Source organism: Theropithecus gelada, chromosome 13 (assembly GCF_003255815.1).
Source record: "Theropithecus gelada isolate Dixy chromosome 13, Tgel_1.0, whole genome shotgun sequence".
In the NCBI taxonomy this organism is placed as follows: Eukaryota; Metazoa; Chordata; class Mammalia; order Primates; family Cercopithecidae; genus Theropithecus; species Theropithecus gelada.
The window spans coordinates 95,247,130-95,274,681 of NC_037681.1; the positions used below are offsets into that span (position 1 = coordinate 95,247,130).

Below are 27,552 nucleotides of genomic sequence, written 5' to 3' on the forward strand. Positions count from 1 at the left end.
CATCCTGGGCACTAGGTTGAAATAGGGGAGAGAGGAAAAGACTTGACGGCCATTCTTAGACAGAGGGTCTTGGGAAACCTTAATCCTGTGTAGTAACACCTCCAAAAAGCCCTTCCCTGTCCTAAAGAAACAATGGTCATAAAGAGTTTTATAATAGCTGAAGAAAAGGAACATATATAAAAACTCAAATAGACTGCCAATGGCCAAGAAACAGCTCTCAGAGGCGGCAGTAACCCTAGTGAATCGTGTCAAAGCTTAGGAGAAGGGCTTTGGTAAACATCATGTTCAATCCATTCTTCAACCCTCAATGATCTCTGTAGCCATTACCAGTATTCTGTTCAGTGAGAAAGACAGGTACAACTCCCAGCCCTAAAGAAGATATACTTTGGTCATTTCTCTTTGGAGCTGGTCCCTGAGGACTCAGCTTTCCCAACCTCAGTGTGGCTCATTAGACTGATAGATGGGCCCATCCATCTGCAGGCCCAGCCGCCCCAGGTCCTGCCTGAGCCAGCCTTCTGAGGAGATGGGAGAATGGAAATGGCCTTATTCCTGCCATCTAGTGGGACCTGAAATGAAGTATAATTGCCAGGCAGAACAGTATCTATTATCCAGGATCCTTCTGGCATGCCCAGAATACTGGATTGATTTCTTGGTTGCAGTAATTGCCTGAACTACTTTGTGAACATGGTCTTGAGCACTGGTTGTCCTCCCTGGGGCGTATCTCTGTAGGTTCTTTAGTTTTCCCCCATTTGCTGCCTCCCTAGTGAGAAGATCTTTATTTAACCTTGGTTCTCTTCCTCTTGCCACAGGCCATATTGATATTGCTGAGGTAGCAGCATGCTCCAAATTATAATGTCAAATATATTTACCACATTAAACATAAGAATATTGAGAAATGTGATCCACTGTGTTCTTACGTAGTCTAGCCAATTCTCTGTCATTGAGGTATCTCAGACTTTGCCCCTAAACTAACTGGCCCTTGCTGGTTGGGCTTAATTAGGTTCAGCTTTCTAACTGTGATTGCTTCTTAGAACTTCTCTTCTTATTCCTCATGCTTATACTGGACAGCCTCATCCAATCCTCTTCCAGTCCCCAAACCTCAACAATGCTTTATTCCACTGACTCACCAATCTAGAGTCCTGATCCCAGATAAGAATAATCATAGCCTAAATATCTTTTGGGGGTTATGTACTTGGATTATCTCTGGGTCTGGAAGTGTTGCTGAAACACTGTGAAGAAAAAAGAAGATGGATTTGTTCTTGGTCTGTTCCACCGTTATGTAGCCAGGCTTTGAAGAAAATCTCCATGCTGACAATATCATTGTCTATAGTCTGAAGGTCAATGTCAGTTCCCAGAATAGAACTCTCTGCAAAAGAAAGGGAAATAAAGTGTTCGCTTAGATTGTAAATTTTGAGTAATATAAAATTTTAAATACATCCATCTTTTCTTTTTTAACGGGGTCTCATTATGTCACCCAGGCTAGAGGACAGTGGCTGTTCACACCCGCAGTCATTGCTCACTGCAGCCTCCAAATGCCTGAGCTCTAGCAATCCTCCTGCCTCAGCCTCCTGAGTAACTGGGACTACAAGCACTCACCACCAGGACTAATTTTTTTAAAAACTATTTTTTAGAGATGAGGTCTCACTATGTTGCTCAGGCTGGTCTCTAACTCTTGGCCTCAAAGCAATCTTCTTGTCTCAGCCTCCCAAGTAGCTGGGATTAGCTGGGATTATAGGCACTTGTCACTGGCCCAGCTTCCATATCCATTTTTTGATCCATTGACTGTACCTCTAGACATCTAGCCTAGAGACATTCTTGAGCAGTACACAAAGAGACATATGCAAAGATGTTTGGTATAGCATTGCTGTAATAACAATCAAAACCCCAAATAGGAAGCAACTCAAATCCCCTCAATAGGGAAATATTTAAATTATACACACTGAAACTATGTAGTATTATGCGTTTGTTAACAAAGCTAAATGTACTGACATGAAAAACTAGGAGATAGTAAGTAAATAAAGGAAGTTGTAGAACAGATATACCATGATCCCATTTATATAAAAATAAAACTATCTACATATAAATATACATATACGTAAATGCATTTTACAAAGCTCTGGAAGGCTATCATCAAACTGTTAACAGTGGACAGGAAGTAGAAATAGGGCAGGGTTCTGAGATACTTTCCCTTTTTACTATTCATACTTCTATACTGTTTTAATTTTATTGGCATCGTGCATTTCTTGTGTTAAAAAAAAATCCTAGGTCAGTCATGGTGGCTCACACCTGTAATCCCAGCACTTTGGGAGGCCGAGGCGGCAGATCACTTGAACTCAGGAGTTCGAGACCAGCCTGGCCAACATGGTGAAATCCCATCTCCACTAAAAATACAAAAATTAGCCAGGTGTGGTGGTGGGCGCCTGTAATCCCAGCTATGTGAAAGGCTGAGACACAAGAATTGCTTGAACCTGGGAGGCAGAGGCTACAGTGAACTAAGATCGGGCCACTGCACTCCAGCCTGGGCGACTCCATCTCAAAAGAAAAGAAATAATAATAATAAATAAAATAAATAAAAAATAAAACAAAGGAGAAAGAAATTCACTGTGAAAGCAAACAACCCCAAAATATTCTAGAATATAAAAACAACCAAAAATTATACAGCAATGCAAATTAAATAGTTTAACAAAGGGGACTTAAGCTTCATGTTGTTGTTTTACAGTGAAAATGTGTTCTGTTACTACTTGTTATAAAAAACGAATTTAAAAAAACTAAAAGAAAAAAAGATGAATTTTTGGGCATCCCCTTATAGTAGAAAACCAAGCCCGGAGCATCAGTCATTGGCATACTGTATCTCACACGTGTGGTTAATAGCAAAGAGGATGGGGAGGGTCTAGTGGAGTGTGATTTAATTCCAAATCTGAATGAATGGAGCTGGGTAGGAGGAGTAATGAGGCTTTGCCGGTGTAATTCCAGCTTCAGGCAACACTAGCTAAGGAACTGGGGTCTGGGTCTGCAGGTAAAGGTCATCAGTGAAAGCCAAATATGAGGTGGTGGAAGAAGCACAGAGCAAATAAGGGAAGAGCTAGAAAGGAGCTGAGGGGGAACCCTACTTTCCTTGCTTCATCAGGAGGGATCTCTGAAATTCTTTTACAAAGGGCCTAAGAAAAGCCAGTTGCTCCAATGAATTAGCTTCTGTGTATGACTCATAGACCCCAGGGAGAAGGCTGGATTATTTCTAGAACGACATTCCTGAGGACAAGTTTGCAGAGGTGGCAGACTTTCCACAGGGAACAAAGGGGCTTCAGTCCAACATACTTCTTCCAACACAGGGGAACTGTGGTGAAAAATGACTTCATGTCATATTTAACAACTTATCCTGCAGCTGAAAAGGGGCATGAAATGCATTTCTCTATGGCCAGAATGATGAAAACTCTGCCATCTTCCATGAATAGTTATGAGGATTCATTAGTTAACTAGTTAGTTATTTCATTCATTCCATCAGATATAACTGACACTCTGTGCCCTTAAAGAGTTTATAAAGCAACATGAATCTTGACCATTTTTCCCCAAATTCTCATCTGCCTCATTATGTTTTAGGGTACTACTGTGATATATATAAAGTCATTGTCAAAAAAAAAACTCCTTGTAAGTAAAGAGAAATGTCTTTTTAAAAAATAATGTGAATTTTATTTTGTCACAAGCAAAACAAGAAGTAATTTAATTTTTCTAAGCCTGAAGCCTGTGCTTTGATTTGAGTAACAAGTATGAAAATGACTGAGCAGCTTCTCCTCAGTGAGGCAAAACAGTTCTTAAAGCATAAAGTGGCAGCTACTAAAGCAATGCAATCAACACCAGGCGTGGTGGCTCATGCCTGTAGTCCCAGCTACTTAGAAGTCTGAGGCAGGAGGATAGCTTGAGCCCAAAAGTTCAAGACCCACCTGGGCAACATAGTGAGACATTGTTTCAGTTGCAAAAACAAAAACAAAAACAAAACAAAACAACAAAAAAAACAAAAACAAAACCAGAATTGAGCAAAGGAGCTAAGAAAGTAGAGAAGATAAAATTGCTTAGAGTTGAAATGACAGAATTTTGGGGAAAAGAAGTGTTTCTTTTCTTCCCCCCAGGGAAAGGGTGGATGATTAGACACTCCTACCACAGACAATGTGAGGGAACAATGCAAAGCCATCTCCCATCAAGAATCTGGAAGTAAGGAAAATAAAGGTTTCCTCAGAGAGTTAAACTATAAAATCAACCAGAATGGTGAGGCCAATGAAAAAGTTACCCTAAGAAGGGAGAATGGCTTATTGTCCAGGGCAAGATTTGACTGTAGCCTTATTTGACTTTTGATGTTAAGGGCATATGTGTGTGTGTGTGTATATATATATATATATATATATATATTTTTTTTTTTTTTGAGATAGGGTCTCACTCTGTCACCCATGTTGAAGTGTAGTGGTGTGATCTCAGCTCTCTGCAACCTCCACCTCTTGGGCTCAAGTGATTCTCCTGCCTCAGCATCCCAAGTAGCTGGGAATACAGGTGTGAGCCACCACAATGGGCTAATTTTTGTATTTTTTGTAGAGATGGGGTTTTACCGTGTTGCTCAGGGTGGTCTCAAACTCCTGAGCTCAAGAAATCCATCTGCGTCAACCTCCCAAAATGCTAGGATTGCAGGTGTGAGCCACCCTGCCCGGCCTATATTGGCATATCTAAAGAATGAATGCATCTGTTGGAAGAGGAGAGGGTTGGCCAAAAACACAGAGAACGGGAACAACAGGGATGCATGCTGGCAATGCCCACCTGAGTGCAGCTCAGAGAAGGCATGCGGACTCAGTGATGTGTCCCAGTGGCAGAGATGTGTTTTTCAAGTCTCTGCTCTTTTTTGTGATTATGGTTATGCTTCTCCCTCTAAAACATTCTGGCTTATCCTTTAGTCTTGAGCCTAGGAAGGTGTGTGTCTTTAAAAGAGTGCTGGCAAAATTAACTTTCTGATCCTGCAGAGCTAAACAGCCAGGCTTAAAGCACAGCCTCTCTATGAAGGAAAATGTCATGTGGTTAGGTCCTCCTGGCAGCCAGCTAGGCAGCAGTCTTCCCTGCTGTCACCCATTAATGTTCTGACATTCCTTTCTAAGTTCTTAACCTACATGTTCTTGGAAGAGCCATGGAGCAGAACTGCTTTCTTGAAAAAGTTCTCATATAATCTCCATAGAGGTGCTGTGTCTCAGGTTTGAGTTTTCAGTTCTGCAGTTTCAGAAGGGAGTGAACACTCTCTTGGGGACAGACTTACATTATCTAAACTAGAGACTTACGTGTAAACCAGAATGTTTTAGAGGCTAAACTTATTTTTCATTTTCTTTGTCACTGGTCTAGGCATTCATTTCCTTGTGCCTGGATTATGGCAGTAGCTTAACTGTCCTAGCAAACTCCATTTCTTTCCTTCCATTACTTATTATTACTACTACCAGTTACTTTTTCTGAAACATCGTTTCATCAGATCCCTCCTTTGCTCAAGAGCACACACTGCCTTCTTGTTGTCACTCACTCATCCTGTATCACTTGGTACTACTCATTATTCCACAAGTACCCTACTCTTTCCTTCCTCTGTGATGGCTCAGACTATTTCCTCCTCATCACTACCTGTTGAGATATTGGCATCCTTGAAGCCTAAGTTCAAATGTCACCTCCTTCATGAAGTCTGCCATTATTGTATTCCCTCCATTATTGTAGCCCCACAGCTTTTGGTTTACATTTGTAATATAGTTCATATTACACTTTACCTTGGTACTATTGTTATTTGGGAATACCTTTGATCTCTCCCATCTAAATGTGAATTAAAAGGTAGAAATTGTTTCTTTTCACTTTTATCCTCCCTATCAGTGCCTTGCATAGAGCTGAAGCTTAGCAAATGCCTGAGTTGAACAGTGGCTCCCTCCTCCTCAGCTCTCATTACTTTTTCCTATAACTCTTGAGCTTCGTCTAAGTTAGTCTCTTTGCCACATGACTTCCTTCCTTCCTTAGTGCTTTCATTACTGTCAGCCCATGGCCTGCAGCTCTTCCAGAACTCAACTCTTTGTCCAAGAAGTTATGCTTAACTATATCCTCCCTTATCTAGCTTTAATTGCCATCCCTGGGTATCTGTGGGCTTCATTTGGGCAATATTAATCACATTGCTGATTTTTTTTTTAAAAGATTTTCTTCTTTTCCCGAGTTTATGAAAGGCTTGATGGAAAGATCAGGGTTTGACGTGAGGCTTAAAAGTTGTTAGCAGCCAGGCACGGTGGCTCATGCCTGTAATCCCAGCACTTTGGGAGGCCAAGGCGGCCAGATCACCTAAGGTTGGGAGTTCAAGACCAGCCTGACCAATGTGGAGAAACCCCGTCTCTACTAAAAATACAAAAAATTAGCCAGGTGTGGTGGTGCATGCCTGTAATCCCAGCTACTTGGGAGGCTGAGGCAGGAGAATCGCTTGAACCTGGGAGGTGGAGGTTGTGGTGAGCTGAGATCGCGCCATTGCACTCTAACCTGGGCAACAAGAGTGAAACTCCATCTCCAAAAAAAAAAAAAAAGTTGTTAGCTATGTGATTTTGGGCACAGTGGAATAGTACAACCTATTTCTTAATAAAGCACTAAAAAGCGAGATGATTATCTATAAATGGCATCTAGTAGGTCCAACAAATATAATTTTCTTCCTTTTCTCTCATCCACAAAATGATGAACTCTTATATGATAATAGTATGTTTTCCTTTTTTTTTTTCTTTTTTGAGATGGAGTCTCGCTCTGTTCCCCAGGCTGGAGTGCAGTGGTGCAATCTTGGCTCACTGCAAGCTCTGCCTCCCAGGTTCACACCATTCTCCTGCCTCAGCCTTGCGAGTAGCTAGGACTACAGGTGCCCGCCACCACACCCGGCTAATTGTTTTGTATTTTTAGTAGAGACAGGGTTTCACCGTGTTAGCCAGGATGGTCTCGATCTCCTGACCTCGTGATCCACCCGTCTCGGCCTCCCAAAGTGCTGGGATTACAGGCGTGAGCCACCGCGCCCGGCCATATGTTTTCCTTTTTCAATGCTTTTTTCCCCCTTGGTCACTGCTTTCTACTCCCAACTACCATACATAGAACACCAACAACTAGTACGTATTGTGTTCCTCACAAATACAACTAAATGTGCTAAATCTGGGGATCAGGGAGGAGACTTCTCAGATTTTGAAAAATAGCTCCCTTGCTGGCAGGGGAGCAGGGCATCCGTGCACTAGATGAACAGGTCACACCAATGTTATGAAATGGAAAGGTTACAGGAGTGAAACGGTAGCCCTTTGTGTTTGGATAGTTAAAGCAGTGAGGAAGGCCTGGTTCACTGCAGCCCAAGCTGCAGCCAGCATTCACATTGTTTTTGGACTTATCCTGCCCTCCTGTGGCCACAATGGGAAAAAACTAAGAAAGCCAAATGATTGAAGATTAGGTGATACCTGAAGTAGACCCTCTCAGAAGAAAGCTTAAAATAGGGTTATAAAATTAAAGTGTGTTTAAAATAGGAGACTTTAACACACATACGTGCATATACAATGTCTGTATTTCTCTCTTCACATAAAATGTCGAAAGTAGAGGCCCAGAAAAGGTGCTCTTGCCCAATCCTCCACATCTTCCCCTGTGCCACAGGGCCCTAACCTCTAGGCCTGACCTGTTCCTTTCTGAATGACATTTATGAGGCCTGTACTTGGATGTCACGGATGGGCTTCAGACATTCTGAGAACTCCTTGAAATTATACACAATTCATCTGTACATGCATAGATGTATTTTGGTGCGGTGGGGGAAGGGGGAAAGCCCCTAGCTTTTATCAGATTCTCAAAAGAGCTCTATGACCCCCAAAAGGTTAAGAACCACTACAGAGACTATAGAGTCACAGTATCTTAGCCTGCCTGGGTTGGTTTACAATTAGCTGTCTACTCTCTGAATACAGGATAGTTATAGGATGTTAACAACCAGGGTAAGTAATCACAGCAGATAAAGCTTAGTCAGGAACAACAGTGCAGCATCATCCAACCATTGTCTTTAAATCAACACAACATGAGAATAATCTAGCAGCTCACAACGGTGAGGCAGTCGAGCTTGTCTTTCTAAGCTCATTTGCCCCATTTGTGGAAGTGATGCTTGGACCCTAGGAAAAAGGAGAAGCCCCTTGAAAAGAGGTGGCAGGGGTGGTGGTAGTGGTTATCAACATGCGAACTCAGTGCAGAGAGGTGAGTGCAGGAATGGACCTAGTAGTGACTACCTTCCTGGAGCCCCAGTCTGTAAGAGGATCAAAACATCACCATAACTGTAATGAGATAGAGAAAATTTATATCCCAGAATTCTTTGCAGAGAGAGAACTGTTGTCATTCATTCATTCGCCTAGTCATTCATTTATTTAGTTTGTCATTGAAGCACTTATTAGTTTACTGTCTTTTACGAGCCAGGCGCTTATTGGTGTCATCAAGAAAAGAGACAAATTGCCTACTTTCGTGGCTTATATTCTAGTGAGAGAACAGATAATAAGCAAATAAAATAGAATACAATTTCAGACAATGATAGATACTATGAATAAAAATAAAGGGGTGTGTGTGTGTATATGTGTGTGTGTGTGTGCGTGCACGCGTGCATGCATGTGAATTTTTAGCTTGGCTGGCCAGGGAAGTATTCTCTAAGAAGGTGATAGTTGGGCAGAAACTTGAATGAAGTGAAGTGAGTCATAAAAACATTTGTGCGAAGATTGTTTCTTACAGAGAGATGAGCCAGTTCAAAGGTCTTGAGATGGAAATGAGTTTTTTCTTTTGGGGGATTAGCCAGAAGACTAAAGCAGAATAAAGAAGGAAGTGAGGATGAGCTAATAAGCTGCTGGGGTGAAGGACAGGACCCCCAAAGTGGCACACTAATGTATCAACAGGGCTCACTACACTTGCTTTGAAGAAGGGTGGGTTTCATTATTTGGTATTGCTCAGGAAGTGTGCAAGAATGGGGCAAAGTAAAGCAAGTTCCTTTTTCTTTCTCTTTTTCTTTGCAGCTCTTAGCTTCTAAACAATTGCTGAATTAGCATTTTAAAAATATTTGTTTGAAGGTGTGCCCAAGCTATCAGCTTGTGTGAGGTGCCACATGTCCCAGCCCAGCCTTACCGCTTATGCTTTCCTGTTGTGTGGTGCTGGCAGGCAGTGGGGAAGGAGGGAAGAGGAATCTGGGAGTTCTATGAGCAGAGCTCAAGCAGAGATCCTTCAGCTTGTAGTGGACATGCCTCTTTCTCAGCTCTGGTCAGCTACCCAGGGAATTCTATTGTTAGCAGTTGTCCATTCACCTGCCCTCATCAAGCTAATATAGTCTAAGGCAGGCTGAAAAAAATAATTGACTGTTAACTAAAGAACAAATGGTTCACAATGGATGATTTATATTAGGGATGTCCAATCTTTTGGCTTCCCTGGGCCACACTGGAAGAAGAAGATTTGTCTTGGGCCACACATAAAATGCACTAACACTGATGATAGCTGAGGAGCTAAAAAACAAACCTTATAATGTTTTAAGAAAGTTTACGAATTTGTGTTGGGTTGCATTCAAACCCATCCTGGGCTGCATACGGCCTGCGGGAAGCAGGTTGGACAAACCTGATTTACATCATTTCTGACTAGGGAATAGTGGGTTCTGTTTGGGCTGCTATCACAAAATACCATAAACCAGTTTTTATTTTTTTATTATTATTATTTTTTTTTAACCAAAGCCACTATTTCTCACTGTTTTGGAGGCTGGGAAGTCCAAGATCAAGGTGCTGGCAGATTCAATGTCTGGGGAGGACCTGTTTTTGGTTGATAAACGGCCCCTTCTCACTGTGTCCTCATATGGTGGAGGTGGCAAACAAGCTCCTAAGGGAACATTTTATAAAAGCACTAATCCCATTCAGGAGGATTCTGCCCTCCCTCATGACCTAAGCCAGCATTCAAAGGCCCCATCTCCTAATACTATCTTACTGGTGATTAAAGGTTTCAAAGATTAATTTTAGGGGGGGGGCGGGATACAACATTCAGACCATAGCAGACTCCCTTAGCTCTAAGATAGGTCTCAAATACTATAGTTTCAAATGTAGTATTTCAGCCTTTAGTAAACAGATGAATTGGGTAAGAAAAAGTTTAGGGAGTGTTTTGGCTGGGAGTGTAGCCTTTTTAGAATCTCTTTTTCTTAAGCTTGTGTGTTTCTAAGAGGGCAGAAGTGGGGACTGCCCTGTGAGAGAAGCTGTACTGCACCCCTCACCTCTGGAGCCACGTAAGTGTTCCCGGATTGCCAATCCCACTTTGAATTGAGCAACTTGCTCTGCCCTGGACAGCCCAGAGAGAACATATTGCAGGTACAGGAGAGAGGGGCCCTGGTTAAGGCAGGATATACCTGCCTCTGGCACCAGTTGTAGCACCTTATCTACCTCTGTACCCACTGCACTAGCACAGTGTTCAGCATATAACAGGGGCTCAGTAAACGTTATCTTGAACAGAAGAAACTAGCCAGCGTGGTGCTTACTTTCTCTGTGACGTTAGGCCAGTCACTTCATCTCTTTAAGCTCAATTTCTCCATCTGTAAAATGGGAATGATAGTAATACCTAGGCTAAGGGTTTACTTGAATATGAAATAATGACACTTGACTCCTGAAAGCAATTTGTGGACTTTAAAGCACCATGCAACTATAAGGGATGATGGAGTATAAAGCTGCCTCCCAGCTGTCTATGTAGTAGATATGAACATTTTATTCACTAAAAGCCAGTGCCATTTCTTTTGCTGAAAATTTTCTCTTCAATAAATATCTAAGTTGCAGGAAAATATATTTTATCTATGGGTCTCAATGGCTCTCTTTTCATTTTATTGGAAAAATGCAGCTTATATGCAAAAGAGATTGATCACTATTGATTGAAATATTCCAAAGTCTAAAGTAATTTTTTGACAGGAGAAACACTAGACTTAGAAGGTATTTTAAAAGTCTTCTTCTTCTACAGAGACTAATACATATATTCTATAAACCAAAAAGCATTTAATGTAAATTGCAATGCAAAATTGAAAAGCTGGGAAGAAATGTTGTCATAGGCACTGTGGTGGGGGAGGGAGCAAGGGAAGGGGTTATTTAGAAGTTTGAATCAAGAAGAAAGCAGAGCTAGGAAGGCATTACATCTTTTGACATGACCCAAGAATCACACCAAGCAGTTGTGACTCCTTAATACCTAAGGGAACTGAAAGAAAGAGCTGCCTTGAGGTGAAAATAAAAGTAAGTGGAGCCATGAAAGAAAGGACTTACTTGGGGGAGCTAAATAGAGTAAGGAAAAGCTAAACAAGACACTCAAATCAAAGAAAGTCGTAAGACATACTCTTTTATTTTTTTGAGACGGAGTCTCTAGGCTGGAGTGCAGTGGTGCAACCTCGGCTCACTGCAACCTACATCTCACAGGTTCAAGTGATTTTCCCTTCTCAGCCTCCTGAGTAGCCGGGATTACAGGTGCCTGCCACCATGCCTGCCTAATTTTTGTGTATGTGTGTGTTTTTTATTTTTATTTTTTTTAGTAGAGACGGGGTTTCACCATGTTGGCCAGGCTTGTCTTGAACTCCTGACCTAAGTGATCCGCCCACCTCGGCCTCCCAAAGTGCTGGGATCACAGGCATGAGTCACCGTACGCAGCCCTAAGACATATTCTTAAAAAAATTGTAGATAGACTGTATAACAGCTGTGCAAGAGACTCTGTGTATATATATGCATTTTTGTAGATCGGCGGGTGTATCTTCAGGGTATTACATTCCTAGCAGTGGGCCTGGTGACTTCTAGGGATAGAAGTAAAACACATATGTAATTTTGTGTTTAAAAATAAACACATGCCACTTCTATTGGTGTTATACTTTTAAACTTTTGCCAATCTAATAATGGGTAGGAAATAATATTTTGGTATAGTATTAATTATCATTTCTCTATTTATGGGTGAGGTTGAACATATTTTCATGTTTAAGGACCATTTAAAAATCTGTTTTTGAATTATGTGTTTATGACTTTTGTCCATTTTTCTCTAGTGTTTTTGGTCTTTTACTCCTCAGTTTTAAAGTGTTCTTTATATATTAGCGATGTTAGCCTTTTTTTTTTTTTTTCCCATGGCATAAATTGCAAATACTTTCTCCTGGTTTTTCAGTTGTCTTTTGACATTGTTTATGGTACTTTCTGCCATGCCAAAGATTTTTATTTTCATATAGTTAAATAAATAAATCTTTTCTTTATTGTACCTGGATTCTGAATCACAGTTAAATGACCTTTATCTATGCTGAGATTATAAAGAAATTCGCCAATGTTTACTTTTAATACTTTTAATATTATTATTTACATTTGGATTCCTGGTCCATTTGGAATCTTTTCCAGATGGCTAACCAGTTGTCCCTGCATTACTTTTTGAGCAAGTTCATCTCTGCCTTAGTGATTTGAGATGTCTCCTTTATCCTATGCTAAATTAATATCTATATTTGTGTCTCTTTCTGGACCTTGAATATGTATATAGTTGTGTCCCAATCAATTCTTGCACTGTACTAACTAATGCTCTAGTGCTGGGTATATGATGGGGCTGATTTCAGACAGAGAAGTGGCCAGATTGTCCCCAGATTGGGTAATGGCAACATAAGTCATTTGCCAAGTAAAGCAGTGGTGTCAAGCATGTTAGGGGATGGGGAATGAGGACAGAAGAGGTGAGATTTAATCAGAACTTCTTTTAAGCAAAAATCTCCTAAAGACAGAGAGTGAGAGATATGATAGAGAACTTGAGCTTATTGAGCTGAAGAGAAGGCAGAAAATGAGGTAAAAAGAAAGAACCAAAATGAAGAAGAGTAAATAAGGGAATTCCAGTCTGGTTAGGTTCCAGTACCCAACCAACTGATTTTCTTGTAAAAAACAGCAATAAACTCTGAACAATATTTATTTTATTTATTTATTTATTTTTTTTTTTGAGACAGAGACTCATTCTGTCACTCCGGCTGGAGTACAGTGGTGCAATCTTGACTCACTGCAACTTCCACCTTCCAGACTCAAATGATTCTCATGCTTCAGCCTCCTGAATAGCTGGGACTACAGGTGTGCACCACTGCATCTGGCTAAGCTTTGTATTTTTAGTAGAGACAGGGTTTCACAATGTTTGCCAAGCTGGTCCTGAACTCCTGGCCTCAAGTGATCTGCCTGCCTCAGCCTCCCAAAGAGCTGGGATTACAGGTGTGAGCCCCTGCGCCTGGCCTGAACAATATTTAAAAATCAACTACCTGAAGGCTCTGCAGAGTGACCAAAAGTAGACAGACTTTGGAGAGGAGCTGAAACTTGAAGTAACCAAGTAAACCAGCAAGGAATGAATTCCCCATTTTTTGCACTTTCTAAGAGTGGCTGTAGTCACAACAGTGTGGAGGCAGCTAAAAATTGGAAAGGAAGGCCTTTGTCTTTCACTAGCATTGCCAGGGTAAGGAGTCTGGGGCAACCAGGACCTCCAGAGAGTGAGGAAGAAATCCATGAAATGAGAGAGCCAGAGCCGGAGTGCCCTAAATTATGTGTTTAAACTTGGCCTAGGTAAATAGCTGATTGGACCTTGCACTATACACATATGGGGTGAACTGAAAGCAGCTTATAGTTTAGGCTTAAAGATTGAGACTAAGATCTGAGTCCCTGCTCACTGCAGGCACAACAGGTTGTAGTTTGAGTTTAACTGAGTTAATTGTCTGAAAAATAAACACTTTTCAGAGCAATATAATAGAATCCAGAGTCTTTATAACGCAATGTTCACAAAATACAACCCAAATGTTTTGGCATACTGAGACAGAAAACTGTGACTCAGTCTCAAAGGAAAATATAAGTCAACAGATGCAAACCCCAAGATGACAGAGATGTTGGATTTATCAGGCAAGTATTTTAAAATAGCATAATTAGAATTTGCTCAATGAAGAATGGAAAATATGTTTATAATAAATGAAAAGATAGGACAATACTAACCAACCAAGCAAAAAGTCACAGTCTTGGGCTGTGCAGAACAATTTAAAAAGATTGGGTAATTGAAGTCCTAGAAAGAGAGAGAGAAGGAATGAGGCAGACAAAATACAAAAACAACAACAACAACAAAAAAAGGCAGAAAATTTCCTAAGTTGGGTTAAAGACGTAAATTTACAGGCTGGGCACAGTGACTCATGCCTGTAATCCTGGCATTTTCAGAGGCCAAGGCGGGAGGATTGCCTGAGCCCGGGAGTTTGAGATCAGCCTGGGCAACATGGTGAAACCTCATCTCTACAAAAAAAATTACAAAAATTAGCTGGGTGTGGTAGCACGAGTCTGTGGTCCCAGCTACTTGGGGGGCTGAAGTGGGAGGATCACCTGAGCCCAGGAGGTAGAGGCTGCAGTGAACTGTGATCACACTACTGCACTCCAGCCTGAGTGACACAGTGAGATCCTATCTCAAAATAAAAAAGATAATCAATTTTCAGATTCACGAGGCTCAGGAAACCCCAAATAGGATGAATTAGAAGAAATTCACACCTAAACACATCATTGTCAAGCTGCTGAATAATAAACATAAGAGAAATTTCTTGAAAGTGCTAGAAAAAATTATCCTTTACATACAGAGAAAAATGAATTAGGGACTGTAACTTTTGATCAGAAACCATGAAAGGCCAGAAGACAGTGGAACAACATCAAGCAATCCTCCCACCTCAGCTTTCCAAGTAGCTGGGACTACAGGTGTGCACCACCACACCCGGCTAATTTTTTGATTTTTTGTAGATGAAGTCTCACTATGTTGCCCAGGCTGGTCTTCAACTCCTGACCTCAAGCAATCCTCCCTGCTTGGCCTCCCAAAGTGCTGGGATTACAGGTATGAGCCACCATGCCTGGCCCTCTTAAGTTCTTTAAAATATGTTCTTTAAGTTCTTTAAAACATGTTTGCTTAAAGGCAAAAACTTTTTTTTTTTTTTTTTTTGGAGACAGGGTCTTACTCTGTCACTCAGGCTGGAGTGCAGTGGCGTGATTATGGCTCACTGCAGCCTTGACCTTCCAGGCTCAAGTGATCCTCCCATCTCAGCCTCCCGAGTAGCTGTGATTACAGGTGCACACTACCATGCCAGGTTAATTTTTGTATTTTTTGTAGTGATGGGGTTTCACCATGTTGCCCAGGCTGGTCTTGAACTCCTGAGCTCAAGGGATCTGCCTGTCTTGGCCTCTCAAGGTGCTGGGATTATAGGCTAAAGCAAAGATTTCAACACTTTCTTGTGGAGTTTATATAGATGTAATACACATAACAATTTTAACATGAAAGATAGTGTATGTGAATGGGAGCAGTAAATGGACTTAACAGCAAGTTTTCTATATTTTACATGAAATGGTACTATATATATTAATTCTGAATAGGCTATAAAATAGTTTTTAAAATACATTTTAATTCCCACAAGGTCTTTATATTTTACGTGAATATTGTAATCCTGAGGTTTCTATATTTTATATTAAATGGTATTATATTGACTCTAAGTAGACTATAAAAAGTTAGGTATATATAATGTAATTCATAGAGAAACCACAAAAAATGCAAAGATGAATGGCTAAATGACAATAGATAAATTAACATGAAATTGAAAAATATTTAAATAATCTAAAAGAAAGCAGGAAAGCAGGGAAGAAAAATGAAAAACAGGAAAAACAGAAAATGAAATGGTAGACCTGAGTCCAACTATAAGAATATGTATGGTAAATGTTAAGGGACTCTACATTCTAAATAAAAGCCAGAGATGATCAGAATAGACATAAAGCAATACCCAGCTATATGCTGTCTATAAGAGAGAGACTTTAAGTACAAAGACATAAATGAATTGAAAGTAAATGGATGGGAAAAGATAAACCATAAAAACAGTAAGACGGCAGGGCCTGGTGGCTCACGCCTGTAATCCCAGCACTTTGGGAGGCCAAGGCAGGCGGATCACGAGGTCAAGAGATCGAGACCATCCTGGCTAACACGGTGAAACCCTGTCTCTACTAAAAATACAAAAAATTAGCTGGGTGTGGTGGCGGGCACCTGTAGTCCCAGCTACTCAGGAGGCTGAGGCAGGAGAATGGTATGAACCTGGGAGGCAGAGCTTGCAGTGAGCCGAGATCACACCACTGCACTCCAGCCTGGGCAACAGAGTGAGACTCTGTCTCAAAACAACAACAACAACAAAACAGTAAGACCCAAGATAAATGAAAACATATATCCACACAAAGATTTGTGTACAAACATTCATAGCAGCTTTCTTCACAACAGTCAAAAAATGGAAACAATAGAAATATCCATTAATATGTAAATGTTTAAACAAAATATGACACATTCATGCAATATACCACTACGCAGCAATAAAAAGAAAACTCACTACTGATATAAACAACATGGACGAATCTCAAAATCTGAATTAAAAAATATAAATACAAGAGGTGTGTGTACTTCAGGATTCCACTTACACAAAATACAGACTAATCTACAGACAAAAAGCAGGTAAGTGGTCTTACCTGGGGCTGGAGGGATGGATGGAATGTAAAGCGGCAAGAAAAATCTTTTTTGAGGATGAGGGAAATGTTCTGTATCTTGATTGTGATGATGATTTGTGGGCATATACATTGGTCAAAATTCACTGAATTGTATACTTTGAATGGATGCAACTTACGGTATGTAAATTAATCCCCAATAAAGGAAGGAAAGGAAACATTTTTAAAATTCCAATTTTTAAATAATTTTATATTTTCTACTGAACTCAAAAAATTATTTAACTCCAGTTTTAAAGAGAACAATTTGCTATTTTTCTGAGACCATGACTTCTGTTAATGAAATAAACAAATATCTTTCTGTATTAAAAATATTTAGGTAATAAACACAACAGTGGTTCTAATTTAGTCTTAACGCCAGAGGGAAATGACTTTAATGCAGTTATCAAAGGCAGACACAATGAACAGTTGTGTTTTCCGGTCTATTTTCTAAGACACCGAAAGGGAGAAAATCAATATCTGTTCTGACAATCGCACTGAAGCATAGAAGAGGCTCCCTACCCGCCTCCAGCCCTTTTTTTTCTGGCATTCTTTAGGAAGCAATGAATCTTTATCTTCTATGTTTGGGTTGTTAACATTTGGTGTTTCCTGAGAACACATATGGAGAAAATACCTTCCCAAAAGAGCTTGACATTGATCCCTGGCAAAGTCTAAGAGGAAATACTAAACAGATGGTTTGCGAGCACTTAGAAAGGAAACTTGATATCCTTGTGTATGACTGAGAGATGTAGACTAGCTGACAGCATCATTAGGTTGATTTGTAACTGGCTGAATGACTTACATACCCAGTGAGTGCAGACTGCTGTCAACCTGCACAGATGCCCTCTGGATACCAAAGTTATCAATCTCAGTGGCTATTTTAGTTTTGGCATATTTATTACTTAGTCATTCTTCATAAAGCTATTGCAAAATTTTTATTGTATGCAAATACATGCAATAAAAATGTAAGCTATGAAGCACAACAACAAAAGCGAGCACTCATGAATCCTTCATTTAACTTCAGATGTAGAACATCATCAATACTCCTGAGATATCTACATGCTTTTCCCTAATCTTCTCCAGAAGAAATCTTGCCACACTGACTTTTATTTTTATCATATCTTTCTTTTTAAAAGTAGTTTTGTGGCTGGATGCGGTGGCTCACACCTGTAATCCCAGCACTTTGGGAGGCCAAGGTGGACAGATCACTTGAGGTCAGGAGTTCAAGACCAGCCTGGCCAACATGGTGCAACCCTGTCTCTACTCAAAATACAAAAATTAGCCAGGCGTGGTGGTGTGTGCCTGTAATCCCAGCTACTCGGGAGGCTGAGGCAGGAGAATGGCTTGAGCCTGGGAGGTGGAGGTTGTGGTGAGTTGAGACTGCACCACCGCACTCCAGCCTGGGCGATAGAGCGAGACTCCATGTCAAAAAACAAATAAATAAATAAAAGTACTTTTGTTACTTTAAATAACACTTTATAATTTTAGTTTTGAGCTTTATAAATAAGTGTCATACAGTATACACTGTATCTGTTTTTTTCCTCAATATTGAAAAGATTCATTCACATTGTTATGTATAGCTGTGGCCCATTTGTTTTAAAAAATGTATGCTATTCCACCAAACATTCCTTGTAATATTTATTCTGTATATCAACTAACTTTTTTTTTTTTTTTTTTTTGAGACAGAGTCTTGCTCTGTCATCCAGGCTGGAGTGCAGTGGTGTGATCTTGATTTATTGCAGCCTTGACCGCCTGGGCTCAAGCGATCCTCCTGCCTCAGACTCCTGAGTAGCTAGGACTACAAGTGCATGCCACCATACCTGGCTAATTTTGTTTATTTTTTGTAGAGATGAGGTCTCACTATGTTGTTGAGGCTGATCTTGAACTCTTGGGCTCAAGTGATCCTCCTGCCTCGGCCTCCCAAAATGCTAGGATTATAGGCATGAGCCACCACACCCAGTCATTTTCATGTATATTTTGATGAACCGAAATTCTTCATTTTAATGTAATTATACTTATCAATCTTTTGTTATAAGGGCCGGGCGCAGTGGCTCATGCCTGTAATCCTAGCCCTTTGGTAGGCCGAGGCGGGCATATCACCTGAGGTCAGGAGTTCGAGATCAACCTGGTCAACATGGTGAAATCCTGTCTCTATTAAAAATACAAAAAATGGCCGGGCGCAGTGGCTCAAGCCTGTAATCCCAGCACTTTGGGAGGCCGAGACGGGCGGATCACGAGGTCAGGCGATCGAGACCATCCTGGCTAACACAGTGTAACCCCGTCTCTACTAAAACATACAAAAAAATAGCCGGGCGAGGTGGCGTGCGCCTGTAGTCCCAACTACTTGGGAGGCTGAGGCAAGAGAATGGCGTAAACCTGGGAGGCAGAGCTTGCAGTGAGCTGAGATCCGGCCACTGCACTCCAGCCCGGGCGGCAGAGCGAGACTCCGTCTCAAAAAAAAAAAAAAAAAAAAAATACAAAAATTAGCTGGGCATGGTGATGCGCACCTGTAATCCCAGTTACTTGGGAGGCTGAGGCAGGAGAATTGCTTGAACCCAGGAGGCGGAGGTTGCAGTGAGCTGAGATCATGCGACTGCAGTCCAGCTTGGGTGACAGAGACTCCGTCAAAAATCTTTTATTTTGTGATTAGCAAACTTTATGTCTCATTTAGGAAACGCTTCTTCCTCTTCCCCAACCCCTGTCATGAAAATTTTCTCCTATACCTTTTTTTTAAAGTTTTACATTTTACTTTTCACATTGAAGTCTTTAATCCATCTAAAAACATGATTATAAATGGTGTGAAGTAGGAATATTTTTTCCTATATGGAATATTGATAGTTTCAATATGACTTAATGGCTAAATCCATCCTTTTCACACTGCTCTGCCACGTCAGCCAAGCCACATATCAAGTTTTCATGTGGCTGTTTCCGGACTTCTCTAATCTATTCCAGTTTGGACAATTTGTCTATTCCTATGTAAATATGACACTTTTTTTTTTTTTTTTTTTTTTTGAGTCGGAGTCTCGCTCTGTCGCCCAGGCTGGAGTGCAGTGGCCGGATCTCAGCTCACTGCAAGCTCCGCCTCCCGGGTTTACGCCATTCTCCTGCCTCAGCCTCCCGAGTAGCAGGGACTACAGGTGCCCGCCACCTCGCCCGGCTAGTTTTTTGTATTTTTTAGTGGAGACGGGGTTTCACCATATTAGCCAGGATGGTCTCGATCTCCTGACCTCGTAATCCGCCAGTCTCGGCCTCCCAAAGTGCTGGGATTACAGGCTTGAGCCACCGCGCCCGGCCCGACACTATCTTAATTAGAATAACTTTATAAACCATCTAAACATCTGGTAAGGCAAACCCCTAGCCTTAATATGTATCTTTACTTCTAATATATAGAATATATATATTCTAGAATATATATGCTCTCTCTATATATAATATATAATACACACACACACACATACACAAATCAGCTTGTCAAGTTCATCTAAAAACTCTGACAGGATTTTTTTTTTTTTTTTTTAAGAGACGGAGTCTTGCTCTCACCCAGGCTGGAGTGCACTGATGCGATCATAGCTCACTATAACTTCAAACTCCTGAGCTCAGGAGATCCTTCCTCCTCAGCCTGCCTAAACATTTTTTGTAGAGAGAGGGTTTTGTTATATTGCTCTGGCTCAAACTTCTGACCTCAAGCTATCCTCCCACCTCAGCCTCTCAAAGTGCTAGGATTACAGGTATGAGCCATCACACCTGGCTCTGAACTGTTGATCTCTATTGCTCTTTTCAACTGAAGCAGTATAGAGAAGAGTTAAGCATGGGGGCATTGAAGCCACACTGCTTGGATGTGAATCCTTTTCTGTCTCAACTGAAAAACCCTGGGAAAGTTATTATAGACAAGAAAATATGCCTTAGTTTTTTCATCTAGATAAACAAGGATTAAATAAGATAATATGTAGAAACTATTTAGAACAGAAAGTATTTGAACAGTAAGTATTCAATAAAATGTTGCTGTAATTATGATCTAAAAACAAATGTTAGAATATTAAGAGACTGTGGCTTTAGTTCACATATCTTTTCCTCAAGGCTCAGAATTTATTTAAAAACAAAATAAGTTAGCAGCATTATTCCCATGATTTATGGCTCTTCTATAGGGTTAACCTTGGTTGCTAGAATTGGCACGTTCTCCTCTATCCTAAAATATATGATCAAGATCCAGCATTAGGGATCTGCTCTAGGGTTGTAGGGTTGGCTTATATTGTAAAGAGGACATTTAAGGACAAAGAAAGCATCTGGCTTTCCCTGTGAGAGGTATATCTCTTCTTATCTCTATTTCTTGAACCAACAGTTCCTAGTTCTCCTTCAAGAGGAAAAGAGAAAAGAGGAACAAAATGGAGAATGAACAGCAAAGAAAGGCTATGAGAACTATGGAAAAAGTTTTATAATATGATGTTACATGAAAACAAAAAATTATATACATGAATTATAACTATGTAACATAAACATGAGTGAACAACTGAGCATCAATGTGCAAAAATAAAAGTGCAATGAGATGGTGAAATGAGTAATTTTAAATTAAAAATTATAGTCATATTCTTAATAAAATATGAATTATTAGAGCTTGAAATTTTCTCAGTAAAAGGCATATATAAGAAGGACTTCTACTACTATTAATAACAGTAGATGACATTTATTTGTTTGTGCCAGGCACTGTTGTAAGTGCTTTCTTTCCATGTAAGTTGTATTTAATCATCACAAAAACCCCATAAGGTAGCTATTATTTTACAAATGAGCTTTATAAAATAAGCTATTTTATAAAGCTCTATTTTATAAATGAGAAATTTGTGGAATAGTTAAATTAACTTGTTCAAGGTTACATAGTTCTAGAGTAAAATGTAAAAACCCAAAAGGATAGTTAAATAAATGATCATTAATTCATACATTGGAATACTTCATAGCTATGAAAAGGAAGGTGTTAGATCTCTATGTGCCAATATGGAAAAATCCTAGATAAATAGCTAAATGTAAAAAAAGCAGAGCAGTTGGTATGGTATAGTCTCATTTTTTGTCAAAGTAAGTAATATCAATAATAATGTTACATGTATATCAGTATACGTGCATGTGTAAGGAGGGCAATTCAGTAGAATGTGTCCTACAGTGTTGATGGTAGTTATCTCTGGAGGCTGGAATTTTGGTCATTTTGAACTGTTTCTATTATGCCTCTATAATGTTTACATTTGTATAATGCATAATAAAAAATATTAAAATAGCCAGGCAAAAGCTACTACAAACAGCACTGGACAGGGTATTTCAGCAAAATTTTAAAATAAAGAATAAAATGAAAAAGACCAGGAACAAATTAAAGGAAGTCCCATTTATACAGTTAGAAGAAAATATATAATAGGCTATATGGTTAAAATTTATAGAAAACCTTATCTAATGTGGATGCAATTTAAAGTTAACCTTTCCATATTAGATCCTGTTAAGGAACTTTCTAAAATGTGAGTCTACTTTCTTAATTTCTAAATTCATTCTTTTTTGATGATACTGGATCTTGCAGGGTCTCTAAGTAATTTTTGTGATAATTAGTTCTCACTGTGCAGAACTGTACTAAAGTAGGCAGAATTTAGATTGATCAAAGGACATACTCTCATAGTTATTTTATAAATGAATCTGCAATATCAACATTTGCTTTTGACTTAGTTCTCTCCGAAAAGTGGAGTATAGATAATTTGTATTTAGTTGATGATCATGGCTATTGGAGTAAAATAATTATAACTAGGTTAAGAAGTGTTTGAATCAATTCATGATATTCACGAGTTATTGAGGGAAGCTATGGTTGTTTGGGACATATCCCTAACTATTTTAGCAGATGTCACAGAGGTTGACCCCAACCACTCACAAATCATTTGTTGTTTTTTTTTTTCAATCATTCATGTGTTTTGTCAAGAAATATTTATTGAGAATCTACTGTGTGCCAGGTGGAGTGATAAGCATTAGTGATAGAAAGATATATAAGACACAGTCTTAGTTCCAGGTAACTGAGAGTTCACTTGAGACCTGGCCATTAAAAACAAATCTCAGAAATATAACAAACCATCCATATACAAAAAATTTCAAAAATATTAATAATAAGTATAGCTAACTTTTATGGGGCACTTGCATGAGCTCATTTAATTCCCACAACTACTACATGGGGTAGGAATAACTGAGGCTTAGTGAGGCTAAATACCTTGCCCAAAGTTGCACACCTAGAAAGTCATAGAAACTGCAGTTTAGACTTGGGCAACCTAATTTTGGAACACCCATCCTTCTGAGAATGAGAGAGGCTGCTGTTGCTAATGTCTTGATAACAACACCAAGATGAATTAAAACACTAAGGGAATAAAATAATTAATTATGAGGAAAGCACAGGCAAACTAGGAAGATTTTGAGCAATGAGTCATATACACTTAACCCACAAAGAGAAATTACAAGCTATTTATGGGAGGATGCATTATTCAGAAGCAAATGGGAAGTTACTGGAAGAGTCATCGGCACTGACACAGGTAGAAAGCTGTTTTCCTGCATTTAAAAGCTCTTCTATACAATGCTAGCCACTAACTATTCTAAAGAAAGGCATCAGGCAGCCTTAGTGTACTCTAAGCTCTATGCCATTAGAGACATAACAAGTTCTTTCTGGTGACAGTCACAGAAGGCAAAGAACATAGTCCATGCCTGATCTGTCATTGGCCAAAGAGAGAGAAAAAGAGCTTCTCTCTCACAGATTCATTTTCAGAACCCAATGAAAAGGGCTCTGACTGGTGGCCTAGGGAACTATGATTGCCTCAACCTGGGTCATGACCCATTCTGTGACCAGGAAGGTGGAGGTGTTACCGGAGAAAGGGGATATAGAGGATGCCAGGCTGACCAAGAGTAGCCTCCATGGGTATCAAAGTCATTGATTCACTCAACAAATATGTACTGATAATGTAGGATATACACCAGGACACAGAAATGAGTAAGACAAGTTTCTAATGCCAAGGTGCTTACAGTTTAATGTAGAGGGAAAAGATATCAAGTAGTTTACAATTTAGGTGAGAAGACACAATTATTGCACAAATAAAGCAATGGTGAACAATTCTACATGCTATATAACTAAGTGGTAAATTGCGTGGTAGAGAACACAAGTGATGTAGTTGTTCTAAGAAGTGATGTAGTTGTTCTAAAAAGAGGAAAATCAATACAGTAGTAATGAACTTGAATTTGGATTTAAGGAATGAGTAGGGTTTGTCTGGAAGAGAACAGAGGAAGGAATTCAGAGAGAAGAAGAGGGAATTCAGAGGAAAAGACTGCTATGAGTGCAGGGATGGAGATAGAAAGGACAGTCAGTGAAGAGACAGGAGTGCACACAGTGAGAGCTCACGAATCACAGGGCTAAGGCTGGTTGCCTTCCCTCCCCTGCCAGAACAATGTCAGTGGCTGCATGATGGTGGAAGGATCTACATGTGTCAGAATCTGACGGGAACCACACCCTTAGTTACCAACCCTCCCTCCTACGTAATTAGAGGGAGATGAGATAGGAGGGGGAGGAAGAGTGAAGTCATCCGCATGGCACCAGAAAGAGATCGACGGTCTCAGAACAGTGGCCACTTCCATGTGTGCACAACCATGGAAAAGGCCAGTACAGCCCAAAAGGACTGAAGGAGGGTGAACTGTAACTTGAGTGTTGGATAAATTAAAACTGGTCCAAAAACCTTTGAACTCCATAATTTAGAGATCTCTACTTGACTTCGTGACTAAAATATTTTCATACATTTCCACTGCCTTAGAAAGAAATCCAAATGTTTTAGCATGGCAGAGATGGTCATTTTCATCTAATCCTTGCCTACCTTTAACCCTCACTCCCACCTCTGCCTGACAGGCTCTGGTGTAGGGAACCATGGGCATTTCTCATGGGCACATCTTGCTTTTCAAGTCTCTGGGTCTCCTTTTTGAGTGGCCCTTTTCCTCTTTCTCTGCTTAGCTAATTCCTACTTGTCTTCCAAGACAGTGGTCCCCAAACTTTTTGACATGATGGGCTGGTTTCATGGAAGACAATTTTTCCACAGATGGGTGGGTGGAATGGTTTTGGGATGAAACTGTTCCACCTCTGATCATCAGGGATTAATCAGATTATCATATAAGGAGCACACAATCTAGATCCCTCACGTGCACAGTTCACAATAGGATTTGCTCTCCTATAAGAATCTAATGTCACAGCTGATCTGACAAGAGGTGGAGCTCAGGTAGTAATGCTCACTTGCCACCACCCTTCCCTCCCCTCCTGCTGTGTGACCCAGTTCTTAACGGGCCACAGATGGTACCAGTTCATGGCCTGGGTGTTGGAGACCCCTGCTCTAAGACATAGTTTGAATATTTCGTCTTCTAGGAATTGTCGGATTGTGGGTAACTTAGATTTACTTATTTGTGCTTATTTGTAGTTTTAATTTGTAATAAACATGAATATTTTTCAGTATGTAAATATCAAGGAAAATGTCATTAAGGTAAACAGAGTGACTGGAACAAGGGGAAAGACCACTACGTAGGACCACTCCACACTTTCTCTCCAAAGAAATCCTAGGAGGTAATTCAAAAATAAAAGTCTGGCCAGGTGTGGTGGCTCACGCCTGTAATCCCAGCACTTTGGAAGGCCAAGGCGGGTGGATCACCTGAGGTCGGTTCGAGACCAGCCTGGCCAACATGGTGAAAGAAAGTCAAAACTAGACTTTTTTTTCCCCATGGGGTTAGCAAAGATTAAAAAACAAACAAACAAGGATAATTCCTAGTAGGAAAGTCTTATTTACTGTTGGTGGAAGTGTGAATTAGTATCATCTTTTTTGGAGAGTTTTTTGGCAATAACTGTCAAAAATGCATATGTTGTTTTACCTCCTAGTAACTTTATTTCTAGAAATTCATTCCACAGAAAACATCCTCACAAATGCACAGTTATACACATAAACAGGAAAGGCTACATAATTTGTGGGCTCAGAGCAAAATGAAAATGCAGAGCTCTTTGTTCAAAAAGCAGGAAAAAAGTGCCATCGACAATACTAAAATATAAAACTTTTTCCTTTTCCTTTCTCCCATGATCTCTTATCTTAAGATATCATGGTGTGTGTGTATGTGTGTGTGCGTGTTGTTTTTCAATTGTGGTAAGAACACCATGCATGAAATCTACCCTTTTAACACATTTTTACACGTACAGTAGTACAGTATTGTTAATTCTAGGTATAATGTTGTATAGCAGATATCTAGAACTTATTCATCCTTTTCATCATGACATGGTTTTTAAAAGTTTGCTGCCGGGTGTGGTGGCTCACGCCTGCAATCCCAGCACTTTGGGAGGCCGAGGTGGGCAGATCATGAGGTCAGGAGATCGAGACCATCCTGTCTAACACAGTGAAATCCTACTAACACAGTGAAACCCTACTAAAAACACACAAAAAATTAGCCAGGCCTGGTGGCAGGTGCCTGTAATCCCAGCTACTCGGGAGGCTGAGGCAGGAGAATGGTGTAAACCCAGGAGGCAGAGCTTGCACTGAGCCGAGATCATGCCACTGCACTCCAGCCTGGGCGACAGAGCGAGACTCCATTTAAAAAAAAAACAAGTTTGCTATTAATGTCACACTTCCTCAGCTGGCACCAGATACTTGCCAAGCAAGTGCAGACCCTCACAAGGGCCTGGGCAACTCAACACAAAAGGAAAGTGTGCTGGCCCTTGACCCAGGTGTCCAGGCCTCTGCCCAGCAGGGGGAACAGAGGCCAGCAGTGGTCTCTGGATGGCTGGTAAGTTGGCAAATGAGTGAGGTGTCCACTATGGAGTGGTGGGAAGGAAGCAGGAGGCAGGGCATGTGTGAGCCAAGGCTCAAAGCTCCTGGTGTATGCTCCACTGTTCCATCAAACTGCACAAATTCAAAGATAAAATTATTAAGAATTTTAAGACAGAAGCCACAGGACATTAAATCCCAAGCATGGGGGTCTTTCTGTACTTAGGAGCCTATGTGACTCCCCTGGTCATTAGCCCATGAAGCCAGCCCTGCATATGAGTCTGTTCACACAGCACTATTTATAATAGCAAAATGTAATAAACCAATTGTTTACATTAGTGATTAAACAAAAATTATGGTAAAATGACACAATAAAAAACCAGGTAGCCATTAAAAAAATGAGTCTGATCTATAAACACTGACACAGCTGTCTAACACACATGAACAAAGAAGGTTTCAGTAAATTAATTGTGTATGTGTATGTATGTATCTGTAAAATATTAAGGGTGTTAATTAAAATATTGAGAGTGTGTGTGTGTGTGTGTTGAGAGTGTGTGTGTGTGTGTGTATATATATATATATAAAAGAATGTTAGAAGGGCTAGCCCAATCCCCTCAAAGTGATTGGGGAGAAAGGAATTTTTAGTTTTTATACTCATAAAATTTTAGTTTTCATTATTAGGATATATTGTTTCTGAAATAAAATGATTATTAAAAAATTCAACTCCAACATCTAGAAACATCTGTCTGAACCTCAATGAAATCTACTGGCTTCATTTACCATTTAACAACACAAAAAGAAAACATGGAAAATAATCTTTCTGACTTGTAAAAGACTGCTCATTAAAATTCTTACCATTCTTTTTACCTTGTTAAAAAAATTCTTACCATCATTGCTGGGATCCTCAACAGGAGACACTGAGTCCACATGCTCTAGGATTCCCTTTGTGACCTCAACGACCTGAAGCCTCCTGACTCTGGCTAGGTCTGTATCTTTCAACCCTTCCTCCAATTGTTTGACCACCTCTTTTCCAGGCTGAGAAGTCAGAATAGTAATCTGAAAATAAATCCAAGAATCAATGTGTCTGTTCTCCCTGATGTACTGAGTGAGGAACATAACAGTTCCTACCCGGAGGATAAATACAGCATAAGTCTGTGGTGGTGGCTATTGTGTTTAATGCAAAAAGGATTTGGTTGTAACTTAAAATCAAATTTTATCTGACAGATTCTTATGGG

The 27,552-nt window shown here is 40.1% G+C and overlaps 1 protein-coding gene across 2 annotated transcripts in view; it reads right to left on the reverse strand.

The window, feature by feature from the left end:
• Positions 1 to 27,552, reverse strand: part of M1AP (meiosis 1 associated protein) — a 95,885-nt gene that overhangs the window by 22,847 nt on the left and 45,486 nt on the right. For both annotated transcript variants that reach the window (XM_025354311.1, XM_025354312.1), the window contains 2 exons: positions 27,205 to 27,373; positions 1,193 to 1,366 (listed from right to left, as the gene is read on the reverse strand). In XM_025354311.1, the coding sequence (XP_025210096.1) occupies positions 1,193 to 1,366; positions 27,205 to 27,373 (343 nt within the window). The remainder of the gene's footprint in view (positions 1 to 1,192; positions 1,367 to 27,204; positions 27,374 to 27,552) is intronic.